Raw genomic sequence first — 12540 nt, forward strand, 5'->3', positions numbered from 1 at the left:
AATCCTTCTGTCTCGGCCTCCTGAAGTGTTAGGATTACAGGCATGAGCCCCCGCATGTGGCTTCTTTAATCTCTTTCCATCCAGAGCAGTCCCTCAGCCTTTCTTTGTCTTTCAAGATACTGACGTTTTTGAAGCGTCCAGGTTCCTGGTTTTGCAGAATGGCTTTTGCTGGGTTTGTCCAGTGTTTTCTCATAATTAGATCCAGATTATGCAGTGTGGGTAGGAACACCATGGAAGTGATGCAGTGTCCTTCTCAGCACATCGTATGGGAGGGTACCCCGTGTCAGTTTATTTCATTTTTGTGGTTCCACTAGGTCGCATCTTATTTCCTCTAATCCTCCTCTGCTCCTGAACTTGATGAGAGGGCGTCTTTCTGACTCGGGTTAAATCCTTACCTTGGAGTCAGACCCCTTCAGGGTGGGAGAGAATCCTTCCTCCCGGCCGTGGCTCTGCTCAAATGGCTCTGGGCTTCCTGCCCGGCCAGCTCTCCAGCCCCCTCTGTACCTAGTTGTTCAGTTTTCCCCTCAGTTGGCTTGGCCTAGAGGGAGGAGAAAAATCTGCAGTATCTTGGTCCAACCTTGTAATCGCTGCTTTTTCTCCCCCAGCTGGGAAGAAGACAGTTACCCCAGTGGAGGAACCTCGTGTTCCCAAACAGCTTGCTAGCTTTTGCCCGACAAGATGGTGGTATTTGGAGAGGAAATATACAGTTTCTCTTACCTCTAGCTCATGTAGCTTTTACAGATGTTCTCTGTACCTAGAAGCCATTTGAATCCCTTCTACAAAAAAGGAGACATTTACATTGGAATCATGTTAAAGCTTTAGACTGCTTGTCACAGAGGACTTCCATCAGAACTTGGGAAGGCGTTGGAAGGCGTTAGCGCGGCTCCGTCATTACCTGCGTTTGGAGTCCCCGAAGGTCTGCTTGCAGGCGTGAGAGAGAGCTGCGGGCCGGGCGCCTGCTGGGCACCCTGAGTGGTTCTCCAGAAACCTCAGGGAGGGAGGGAGAACGGGGTGGGGGTGGGGGGCAAAGGCTTTCTTTCTAGAAGTGACACTGGCCGGACTGAGGTGCCTTTTAGTAGGCAGTGTGTTGTCCTCGCTGTTCAGGTGTCATCCCATTTTATTAAATCAAGCCTGGGGTGTGTTCGACGTCCAAGGTGGTATTGGAATCCGGTTTTCCCTGTGGAGGGTGGCCTGGTCACCTGGCCACAGGTCTGTTAACGGGCCACAGAGATGAGCATTTTTAGGAGCCTTGCAGACAGGGACGGGGGTGTATGTGGCCAAACAAGACATTTTAGGAGAAATTGAAATGTATAACTGTACTTTTATTTTTAGTGCTTTCTGCATAGTGAATGTCATTTTTTAAGGAGAGGAACATAAAAATGTATTAGATATAATGTAGTTTGCTCATAAAATGATCGTGCCTGGTATATTTAGAGTGTGGAAAAATCAGGAAAAATTACATTTATTCTATCTCAACTGGGCTCTTGCATCTCCAGAGAAGTGACTAAGCATCTTGCTTGTTCTCAGGAGTTATCTTGACAATAAAACTTAAAAACAGCAAGGTGAGTCAGGCCACAGCGGTCGGGTTACTTACTACGGTTCTAGGTTTACTAGGGCGATGGGGGGGTAGTTGTGTCACTGGTTTGTTGGTTTGTGTTTTGTAAGTCTATGAAGGGTCTCAGGAAACAGCTTTCCTGTCTCTTCTTTTAAATTAAATTACTCTCTTGCTTGAGACCCGGGAAACCATGCTGTTTAAGCTTCGTAACCCTCAGGAGAGGCATTCAGACTTGGCCGTGAATATGTAAGAATTAAGGGGAAAACTGTCCATGCGAATTGTTAAGATTCCTGCAGAGAAATTCTTGAGAGAGAAGCAAAGCCTGGCTTGTTTGGTGCCATCTGAGAAGATGAGGATAAGGAACAAATGCACGACGTGGGCTCACAGATCTGCCGTGCGTACGGCGGACCATATGGGCGAAGGTGCAGATTTAGATTAAATACTGATTTTAAGTGGGGAAAATAAAAAAGGGAAGGGGGTTTGCCACAGGTTCACATCGAGAGTTCCTTGTCCTTTAAACGGATTTGTTGTGTACAGATTTCATTCGTAGAAAGAGTTCCTGAAAAGTTGGTCATCCCCAAGCTATTGCCCACCTGCTCTGCGTGAGAACAGCATGTTACGGAACTTTCCGTGGAAGCCTGTGAGTGCCCGGGCTGGGTGAGGCTGTCACCCTCACAACGGGGACCCAGAGGAATGTCCTGTCCCTCCAAGGCTTTTGAACATATTTCCCATGGGTGCGTGGAGGGTTGTAAAGGCTGGTGGCTTTTGTTTTTAGAGACAGGGTCTCACTCTGTCACCCAGGCTGGAGTGCAGTGGCCCAATCATAGCTCACTACAGCCTCGAACTCCCGGGCTCCCACCTGGGCCTCCCAAGGTGCTGGGGTCACAGCCCTGAGCCACTGCACCCAGCCAAGCCTCATTTTTAATACATGGTCCTTGTTCCAGCCCCAGTGGTTTCTCAACAGCCAGGGGTTCACACCTGTGGCCCAGGCTGAGGGCAGTGATGGGGCCACAGGCTGGCTTTGCCCCTTCCATGCACTGGAGGGGCAGCGTCCCTGCCTGTCCTAAGGGTCTTGTGTGAGATCCATTGTAAAGATGAGAACACTGAGGCTGAGAGTGCGAAGTGGCTGGTGTGGGGGCCACTGGCTCTGCTCTCTGGACTGTGCTCAGTGGTGAGAAATGTCTGTCCTCCCTGCCAGCCGCCAGGCAAACACAGAGTTGCTTGGAACGAGTGGGTTCAGGGCAGTGGAAGACTATATTGCTGTAAACAAAACAAAACCCCACAAGGGAGCTCTCTGTGCACTGATAAAGATCTCCAAGGTGTGTTAGGTGGAAAAGGCAATGTGCAGGACTGTGTGTCAAAAAAAAAAAAAAAAGGTGTAAATACATTTATGCTGGTATAGACAAGGGTTATACCTGGAAACACACACAGGACCCTTCTAACACTGGCTGCCTCTGGGGAGAGCTGGCTGCAGGGTGGGAAGAGAGGAAGGCTTTCACAGTGTATGCTTTAGAGCAGCAGTCCCCAACTGCTTTGGCACCAGGGGCAAGTTTCATGGAAGCTTATTTTTCCATGGACCCAGGGAGTGGAGCTCAGGCGGTGATGTGAGCGATGGGGAGCGGCTGTAAACGCTGTGTGGCTGGTTCCTCAGCTTCACGGAAGACAATTTTTCCATGGACTCGGGGGCTGTTGGGGGCAGAGCTCAGGCAGCGATGCTTGGCCCGGTTCCTAACAGGCTTGGAACGGGTACTGGGCCACGGCCCAGGGTTGGGCTCTGCAGCTTTGGAGATTTGGACCATGCAAATGTATTGCCCAGTAAACACTAAAATTGGAAAGTAACAGAAAGTGTTGGGGTGGGATGGAGGGAGGGGGTCTGATCAGGCGTCTTAGCTGGGAGGGGGACTCATGCTACCCCGGAGTGGAGGTGTCCCTGAGTTCAGATCGAGCCTCGCAGGTGGGCGTGAGGCCTGGCGACAGTCTCACCCTGCTGTTTGTGCTGAACCTCGTTCTTTTGCTCTTTAATTTTGACTCTCCTGTCAGCAAGGGTCCCCCCTCTTCTGCGTGAAGTTGGTGGGTCTCTGTGGTGCCCTTGCTGGCTCGGGCATGGAGAGCTCGAGGCAGGCGGGAGCGCGCCAGGGTCTTCCTCTCCATGCCGTGAGCCGCACTCGGGTGTCAGGCGGCAGAGCGGCTCGGGAGGGTCACTCACCAAGGCGGGGGCTCCGTAGTCCGCTGCCTCTGGGAAAGAAGAGGGGGGCGTGCTCGGGGTTCTTCCGGCAGAGTGTCCGAGGGGCGCCTGTGCCCTCGTACGAGCGCGTCTCACGGGAGCAGCCGCTTCACCCTTGTCTCCCCCCCAGGGCACCCTCATCCAGCACCTGAAGGAGCACCTGCTTCACGGCGACATGGCGGGCGGCGACGTGCTCCTGTACTACACCACGGTAAGGGGCGTCCTGCGGGAGCGGGTGTCGGGGCGGGCCCCTCCCCCTGTCGGGCGCTGCCGGGACCGCGGGGCAGGACAGGACGTGCTCCCGGCCCCACTGCACCTCCCTGTCATGCGTCGTTAAACCAGAATTGAGTTCACGTGCTGGAGGGACTCCCGTCCTTGTCGAATGCCGAGAGATGAACGTTTAGGACAAGTTAAAGGAAGTGTGTTTTACCCCAAAGGAGAACTCAAAATTGGCTTTTTCCAAGACTGCAAATATCAAGAGGTTCTGGAACAATCTAGCTACATTTCCTAGATGATGCTTTTGTACTGAGTTTTTAAAGGAAGCAGAGTGCTGGGGGCTCATTCCTGACCTGTGAGGCTGATGGCTGGGCCCCCCGGGACTGCACACAGACATGGGAGGGGACCCTCGGTGGCTCTTGGTGTGTGGCTGTGGGCAGGCAACTCCACGCTCTCTGTGCCCGGCTGTGGATTAAGGGGCTTGAGCCAAATGATTTGAGTTTCTTTCAGCTCCAGGGATTTGCTCTCACCGCCCCCACCCCCCTTCCCAACAACGCCTGCCGGGCCACCACCTGGGGTCCCTGCAGGCCGTGTCCTTTCCCAGGAACCTCAGGGCAGGGAGCCCAGGGAGTCAGCATCGGTGCAGTGTCCTGACTGACTGCAGCAAGCCCCCTGCAGCTCCAGTGGTGCAGGACTCAGCGTCCTCCCTGCGACACGGCAGTTGAAAATGACAGGGTTTTGTAGTGAGAAGAAATACACAATGGGAAGAACTCAAAAATTTGGAGCAATTTTCTCAAAGGCATTTATTTTACTTTTACTGGAAGCATCCTGCCCGCAAAGGACTGGGTGGGTAGATCTGTCCAGGGAGCAAGTGGTGGCAGTTGTTTCAAGTGTCCCCCAGCCTGGGCCAGGCCTGTGCTGTGTCCTTTACTGACCTGACAGCTTTGGTGGACAGTGAGGTGGCCAGGAATGCTGTGCTGCTCGGGGCTTCCGGCCGCTGGCTTGTTCTCTGAGGAGTAATTCTTTAATAAAAGAAATTCAACAGGGACATTACCACCTGTTCAAAAAGCAGCCCAACTAAATTGTGACTTCAGCCTGCACTCCCTGCGCCCCCCACCTTTGTGTGTGGTGCTCACGGGGAGGGAGGTGCCGGTGGGTCTCCGAGGGGTATCAGGTTTGGATCCCTGTAGCCCATTCAGGTGGGGGACAGCCCTTGGCTGAGCTTGGAAAGGGGGAGGCATGGGTTGCCTACACAGGCCAAACCCTGTCACTCATGCCACAGGTGACCTGCTCACTTGGCACTGTGTTCTGCCTGCCCATTAGATTTTACTGTCTGTCCTGTGAGCTCTTGTCTGGGGGCTCCTACTCAGGGCCGTATGGGGACCACTTGGGGTGCTTCCTCACGTGGCCCCCTGGTCCCACCTCCTGAGATCCTGACCTCGGGGGTGTGGGGGGGTCCAGGATGCCCCAGTGACATCTGCTCCAGTCTTCTCAGGCGGGGGCACCCCCCGGTCCTGCTTGCTTGCCTGGTGGGGTTGGGGTGCTCTTTTTGTCCTCCAGCATCGAGAATCTTGCTGGAACATGTCTGCACCTTCTTGGCTTTTAAAAACATTTATATTAAACCAACATTTTCAAGTCAAATTAAAAAAAATTTAAATCTACTTGCATATGGTAAAAATTCCAAGCAGCAGTGACAGGACATGTGGTGACAGGTCCGTGTCTTCCAGGGCCCAGAGGCAACCACGTCGGTCACCGTCATATACGTCTGCCTGTGGCACAGACCAGTGCCTTTCTAGGTCTTAGGGCGGATGTGCGTCTGTGTCCTTTCCTTTATGCTAATGGGCCACACCGCACACGCTCTGCCGTCCTTGTCTTGCACTAACAGTACGACTTGGAGACTGTTCCCACCCATCCAGACCGCTTTGTTTTTAGTGGCTGACTTCTGAGTGTTGCTGGTGCCACGTGTGTTAACATACATGATGTTTTATGTGGGGCAGCTAATTAGTGTGTAGTGTTCAGTCGTGTGTGTGCTCCGCAGTGTCAGCAGGCGTTTCAGTCTCGTCATCCCCGGCAAGGCTGCAGCGGGCGTTCTCTGACATGTCTGCGTGCCCCTGTGTGAATGCGTCTGCACGAGCAACGCTTAGACTTGGAGTTGCTGGGCCAGAGGGTTGTGCCCTTGACCGGGGCAGTTGGCGCCAAACTTTGGCTCGGTTCTAGGTGGTTTTGCCGGGGCACGAGAGGCCGAGGGGCAGAGTCAGGGGAGCTGGCCCCATGCCGCTTACGCACTCCTTCCGTCTGCCACAGGTCGGCTGGATGATGTGGAACTGGATGGTGTCTGCTCTCGCCACGGGCGCGTCCCTGGTCTTGTACGACGGCTCCCCGCTGGTCCCAACGCCCAACGTGCTCTGGGACCTGGTTGACAGGATAGGGTAGGTACTGCGGTGCCACGCTCAGGACAAGGGACAGGGCTGAGCTGGCGTCAGGATCAGATGCAGAGCTGCCTTTGACACTATCCCCATGTCGGGTGCCACCTTGGGAAGGCTTCGCCCTTCGGGACGTCCCTGCGAGGGGGGCAGGGAGGTGCCAGAAGCCGGAGGTGAAGTTGTTGCGGAGGGACCAGGATTCTTCCTTGTGGGGTGATGGGGCCGCCCTGGGGCCCAGGAGTGAGCTCTGAAAGATCATAGGGGCGTCAGAAGAAGAGATAAGATCTCATTTTTTTACTTTAAAAAATTTATTTTTATCAAAAAAATTTAATTTAAAAAATTATTTGTTAGTAATAATTGTATATATTTAAGGTGTTCGACATGATGTTTTGCTATACATATACACAGCAAAGTGACCTCCGTAGTCAAGAAAATTAACATATCCTTGTCCTCACACCTTTATTATTGTTATTTTTTGTGACGAGAGCACCTGGAATCCACTCTCCTAACACACATAATGCAGTGTTGTAGCTCTAGTCATTGTGCCAGGCACTGACCTCATCTCTATGGTTGTGGAATCTAAGAACTGCCAGAGAAGCTCAAAACAGAGGAGAAGCCAGGCTCGGTGGCTCACGCCTGTAACCCCGGCACTTTGGGAGGCCGAGGTGGGAGGATGGCTTCAGGCCAGGAGTTGGAGGCTGCAGTGAGCTGTGATCGCACCACTGCACTCAAGCCTGGGTGACAGAGTGAGACCCTGTCTCAAGAAAACAAAACAAAAAAAAACAAACAGAGGAGAGCCGAGGGTCGGCATGGGGATTGTTTCACCCAGGTTCATCAAACTGAAGATTAAGGTGTACTAAAGGCTGAACATACAGATTGCTTGAGCTCAGGAGTTTGAGACCAGTCTAAGCAAGAGTGAGACCCCGTCTCTACTAAAAATAGAAAAATTAGCTGGGCGTGGTGGTGTGTGCCTATAGTCCCAGCTACTTGGGAGGCTGAGGCAGGAGGATGGTTTGAGCCCAGGAGTTTGAGGCTGCAGTGAGCTGTGATGATGCCACTGCACTCTAGCCAGGGTGACATTCTGAGAAAGCAAATTGGTTGGGCACCACTTTGCCAGTATCGTCTTGACCCCCTGTGCATGTTGGATGGTCTGCTCTGTACCCAGCACCCTGCGGGTCCCCACTGCAGTGACAGGATGGAGCAGGCCCTGCCCTCGTGGAGCTGCACTGGGACGGGGAGGATGAGGGACAGAGAGGACGGCCTCGGGACGTGGAGAGTGCTTTATAGACCTGGGTGCAGGGAGTCCTCAAGGAGGTCCTGGCATTTGAGCTGAGGCTTGAATGTTCAGGGGCTGCGTTGTCAGGATTGGGGACATGTGTTCCAGCCAGAGAGTGGTGGGTGCCAAGGCCTGGAGGTGGCACTGGGATCGGTGTGTTGGGAAAGCCGGAGGGGCCCCTGTGCTCCCAGTGTGAAGGGTGGATGTGGGGCTGGGGCAGGACCTTGGAGGGCGGACTTTCCCCCGAGTTGACACAGATCGCCATACGACAGTTTGAATCTGGGGAGAGATGTGCTCAGGTTCCGGCTTGAAAGGTCAGTGTCGCGCGGTGTGGAGAGTGAATCGTGGGGCGAGGGCAGAAGCAGGGGAAGCCTCAGGCAGGCGCGTGGGGGCCCCTGGTGGCACCGTGGGTGGGGCCAGTCCACCTCTGGCTCCTCTCGGAGCTCCAGGCACTGGCCGGGACACCGGGTCCCAACAGTTTAGGGCCATGACTCCCGACAGTACTTGCTAAAAATAAGACATGGCACGGAACGCCTGCACGTGGGCTCCCATGGCTATGTGAGCTGAGTGATGTTGCATTTTTAAACCATCTTATGCAAGCGCCGGAGATGGATGGGGGACTTTGCTGTCTCTTCAGACAGGCGGGGCTGTGACTCACCGGCCTGGGGAACACCACCGCCGAGCTCCGGGCTCGCAGTCTCACCTGTGCTCGATCGCTCTTCGGAACCACAGAGAGCCTTCGAGTGTTCTGGGGGTGGGTGGGTGGAGATGGAGCGAGTAAAACCTGTGTGTTGTTTGGGGTTGTTGGTGGTCGGAGAGCTCTGTTCCTGTAGCTGGGGGCTGTCACTGCTGTCCAGGGTGGGTGGTCACCATCGGAGCCACAAGGTCTCTGGTCGGGGCAATACTTTAATCCTCGGGGATGATGTTGAAGTGGCTGATCAGACTCTGAGTCTGTGAAATAATCGTGGGGGGGCTGGGGGGAGGGGCCTGTTCCCCCTGCCCCTCCTGCAGTAGAACCAGCCTCCTCTAGGGGACAGTGGCCCCCGAGGTGCCCACGGATTGGTGGTGGTTTCAGTGGCCGCAGGTGCTTCTGGTGAAGTGAGAACGAAGGCACAGGAGGTAGGAGGACCATAGTCGCCCACCCCGGCGCTCCGAGGGAAACCACCGCCCTGAATGTCATGTGTGCCTTTGCCTGGTGGCATCAGACGGCAGCCCTACCTCCCGCGATGAGTCTCTCCACCCGAGTGGGCGGGGAATGAGTTTTACTGCCCAGAGTGACACAGGAGAATCTTGATTTTAGAGCCTCCCGTGGGCCCCGAGAGAAACTGTTTTTCCGTCTGGACAATGGAGTTTCCGAGCGAAGGCTGCCTGGCTGGAAGCAGCCCCGGGGAGGAGAGAGCGCTTTCGATCAGCTTCCCTGAAAACACGATGAGTATCCTCCGCACGACGTGTCGCTCTCTGAGTGCCGACGCAGGCACGGAGGACTGCGGGTTCCAGTGTTCGAGAAGAGCTGCGGTTTTCTAAGTTTCATGAAAACATGAACTCATTTAAGAAAAGGGGATCGGTAGTGAATTTGAAGTGTGGCACAAGTTTTTAACAGATAAAGAATTCTGTAGGCCTTTCCTCCTCATTGGAAGATGGATGTGTGAGGTTAGAATTTGAGGGGGTCTTGAGTTTGTGGCCTCCTTTGAAGCCCCCGAGGTAAAATACTCTGCAGCTGGGAAGAGAACGGGTTCACGGGCAGACGACGGTTTCATTAATAAAGCCCGGTGTTAAAGGGGCCGGGGAGCTCTGCAGGTTGGGGTCGGCAAACACAGGCGCTGGGACTCACTCTTGGGCAAATATTAAGTATTTGTTCAACCCAGAAAAATGCCGTGTCTTGGTTTTTGCAAACTCGTCAGAAATGCATCACTAATTTCAGAAAGCTTTGGTGTGTGGAATACGCGGGAGCATTGAAGTTTTCTGGTGTTTTCTTTCCCACCCCCACCCTCAGCATCACCATCCTCGGGACGGGGGCCAAGTGGCTGTCCGTGCTTGAAGAGAGACACATAAAGCCAGGTGAGTGCACCTCTTAAAGCACCTGTTCCCTGTAAATTAAATCCATCGTATGACTGTTCCTTGCATGTAAGTGACACTTAAGGTTTTGGGTTTAGTTTTACTCTTTTGGCAATTCTCCCCCCCAGTGGAAACCCACAGTCTGCAGACACTCCGCACGATCCTGTCCACGGGCTCCCCGCTGAAAGCCCAGAGCTACGAGTACGTCTACAGCTGCATAAAGGGCAGCGTCCTTCTGGGCTCCATCTCAGGTACGGCTCCTGCCCCGCGTCCTCCCAGCCATCCGCCTCCCAAAGTCACGCTGGCCCCGTGAGAGTGCACACCCCTGACCTGGCGAGTCAGCGTGCTTGCCTTTGTCCCATGGACACAGTCAGCGGGGTGTGCCCGTGTGCACAGCCGATTCTCGTTAAGCGAGGTAGTGATGTTCTGTACAGTCGCAGTGAACACGGAGTTAGCAAAACTGAACCATTGTTCCCAAGGGGAAGCGCGCGCGCGCGCACACACACACACACACACACACACCCACCCACCCACCCACCGCCGGCTACGCCTACCTCAGTCGATTATGACCTCAAATCCCCCAAACAACTCATCCTGGTAGATTGTATTTTCTTTATCTCACACAAGAGGAAAAGTAAAGTTTGCAAGTGTTGAGCGGCTTGCCTGGGGGTGCTCCGCTCACGGGCGCTGTGACAGGCGCTGTGATTCGAAGCCCCGGCGCGGAGCGGCTGCGCTGCCTACTCGTCTGTGTCTGAGAGGGCAAAAGGGAGGTGAGGGTCGCCTGTGTGACCTCAGCGTGGGACTGACTCAGGTTTTTCACCTTCTACACACGTAGGACAATGACCTTGAAAGTCCCCCTATAGATTCTGAGGTTACACACACATTTTAGCAAGTGGGTGAGTTTGCAAAAGCAGAATCTACATATAATGAGAATTGACCATATATAAGGACAATTATGGCAACATTGTTTATGTGAGTGAAAAATAGAAATTACCTACGTGCCCAGTAGCAGGGAATTAATTGAATAATTCATGGTGTATCTTTAATTTTTTCAGCCATCAGACGAGATAGGATAAAAGTATTTGTTTAGATGGAAATATATTTATTGATGTTGACAGATGATCATGATGAGTGAAAAAAATCACATTACAGAATCATAAGATGTCATTTTTGTAGATTGAAAAAAAGAATATATAGATGTGTATATGCAGGTGTATAGGGATTACAAGTGACTTTTTTTTTCATCTTTTTTTCCTTGATGTAAAGTTGTGCTTTGGCAGATAATTTGCACATACGGTAAAAGCATTGAGAGTCTACAAAGGAAGTGGGGTGCTGAGTCCCCGCCCACCCCTCTGGCGTGTGTGCATGTGAGGGGCGAGAGCACCCCGTTTCCACGCAGATGTGGCGTAGGGTACATACCTCACTCCCCTAACAGTGCGACTTAGCGTTGATTCCATTGCAGCCCACAGAAGTTCTGGGTCACTTTTACTTTCTTTTTTCACATCTGTAGTTCTGATGTTTCTCCCTGTGATTAAGAAAACTCTTAAAACACCTCTCAGGTGCTATTTGCTTGAAGCCCGAGGCTGGCCTGCCAGCCTTCTCCCCGCCGCTAATTCCTCGGCCACCAGGAAGGACGTCAGGGACCCAGGCTTCTGGTTGGGGTCACGCCAGCATCCAAGGGTGGCCTCGGGCACGACCTTTTCCCTTCCAGACCTCAGTTTCCCCCCCAGTATGAGGCATGGATGTGCCCGGTGGTTTCTAGGGGCCTTTCCAGGCTAACACTGCCTTTGTCCCGCCCTCGTGTGGACGGCAGTGTCTGGGCTCCTGTCTTTAGAGAGCTTTCAGAACCCGCCCACCCCCTCGCCCCAGCAAGCTTCTGCAGGGTGACCCTCCTTTGCTCTCTCATTCCTGTCTGAAGGTTGGTGCCCTCCCGGGGCTGGCTGGAGGCTTAGCACGTCCCCCTGGATGTGCACGAGACTTCCAGACGGGACCCAGGTTTCCTGAGGCCCCTCCTTGCATCCTTCTGGTGCCACAGAGCACCTGCTTGTCTGGGCTGGGCTGTGGTGGGGACAGCTTGGCCTCTGGAACCTTCCCAGGTTGCTGTGGCTGGTGGGGAGGAGTCATCTGTTAGTATCTGGGCCTGTCTTCCTGCCACTGTCCTGTTTGTCCCAGTCCTGCCCCTGGAGCAGCACAAGCAGTGCCCTGTCTGCTTGGCATCTCTGAAGTCTTGGCGGGAGCGGAGCGCTTGTGCCTCCTCCGGGGCCCAGGGAGGCCCGTCAGACCTTGATGGTGGCAGAAACGAACTTGACACTCATTTTCATGGTACACATCAGTCAGTGACATGAGGTGCCGAAGACAGGAAAGACGTCACATTTTGATTCTCTGCCTGAGGGAAGAAATAACATCATTGTAGAGTGGAGGCCAGAAAAAACTTCCTGGTCTTTGGTGCTGCTGAGTCATTTTAGGGGCATCTTGAACACCCCTCCCCCCAGTTCATATACACAGAGCTGATTAGGGAAGAAACTGGTAGTTATGAATGTGTGTTTTCCTGATATACAGCAGGTGTAAAGACCGGCACAGACACCGGGCACTGAGGTTAGGGGAGGCTGTCCCCGCTGCCTCCTGGGCACCCTCCTTGCTTCCCTGCACTGGGCCCACTGGCCCCGTGGTGGAGCGTCCCAGCGCCCTGTGCCCCCCGCCCTGCCACGCACCTGTCTGTGTGGCGAGTCTGCCCTCCCTGCAGGTGCGCCCGGCCGTGCAGCGCCGCTGCCCCTCCGCACGCAGGTGGGTC

General features: G+C 53.9%; 1 protein-coding gene across 1 annotated transcript in view; it reads left to right on the top strand.

The window, feature by feature from the left end:
• The window catches only part of AACS (acetoacetyl-CoA synthetase), a 43688-nt gene that overhangs the window by 21045 nt on the left and 10103 nt on the right, over nucleotides 1-12540 (top strand). Inside the window, exons 9-12 of the mRNA XM_045535029.1 lie at nucleotides 3910-3990; nucleotides 6300-6424; nucleotides 9688-9752; nucleotides 9878-10000. Of these exons, the coding sequence (XP_045390985.1) occupies nucleotides 3910-3990; nucleotides 6300-6424; nucleotides 9688-9752; nucleotides 9878-10000 (394 nt within the window). The remainder of the gene's footprint in view (nucleotides 1-3909; nucleotides 3991-6299; nucleotides 6425-9687; nucleotides 9753-9877; nucleotides 10001-12540) is intronic.

The sequence above is a fragment of the Lemur catta genome, chromosome 21, assembly GCF_020740605.2.
Source record: "Lemur catta isolate mLemCat1 chromosome 21, mLemCat1.pri, whole genome shotgun sequence".
In the NCBI taxonomy this organism is placed as follows: domain Eukaryota; kingdom Metazoa; phylum Chordata; class Mammalia; order Primates; family Lemuridae; genus Lemur; species Lemur catta.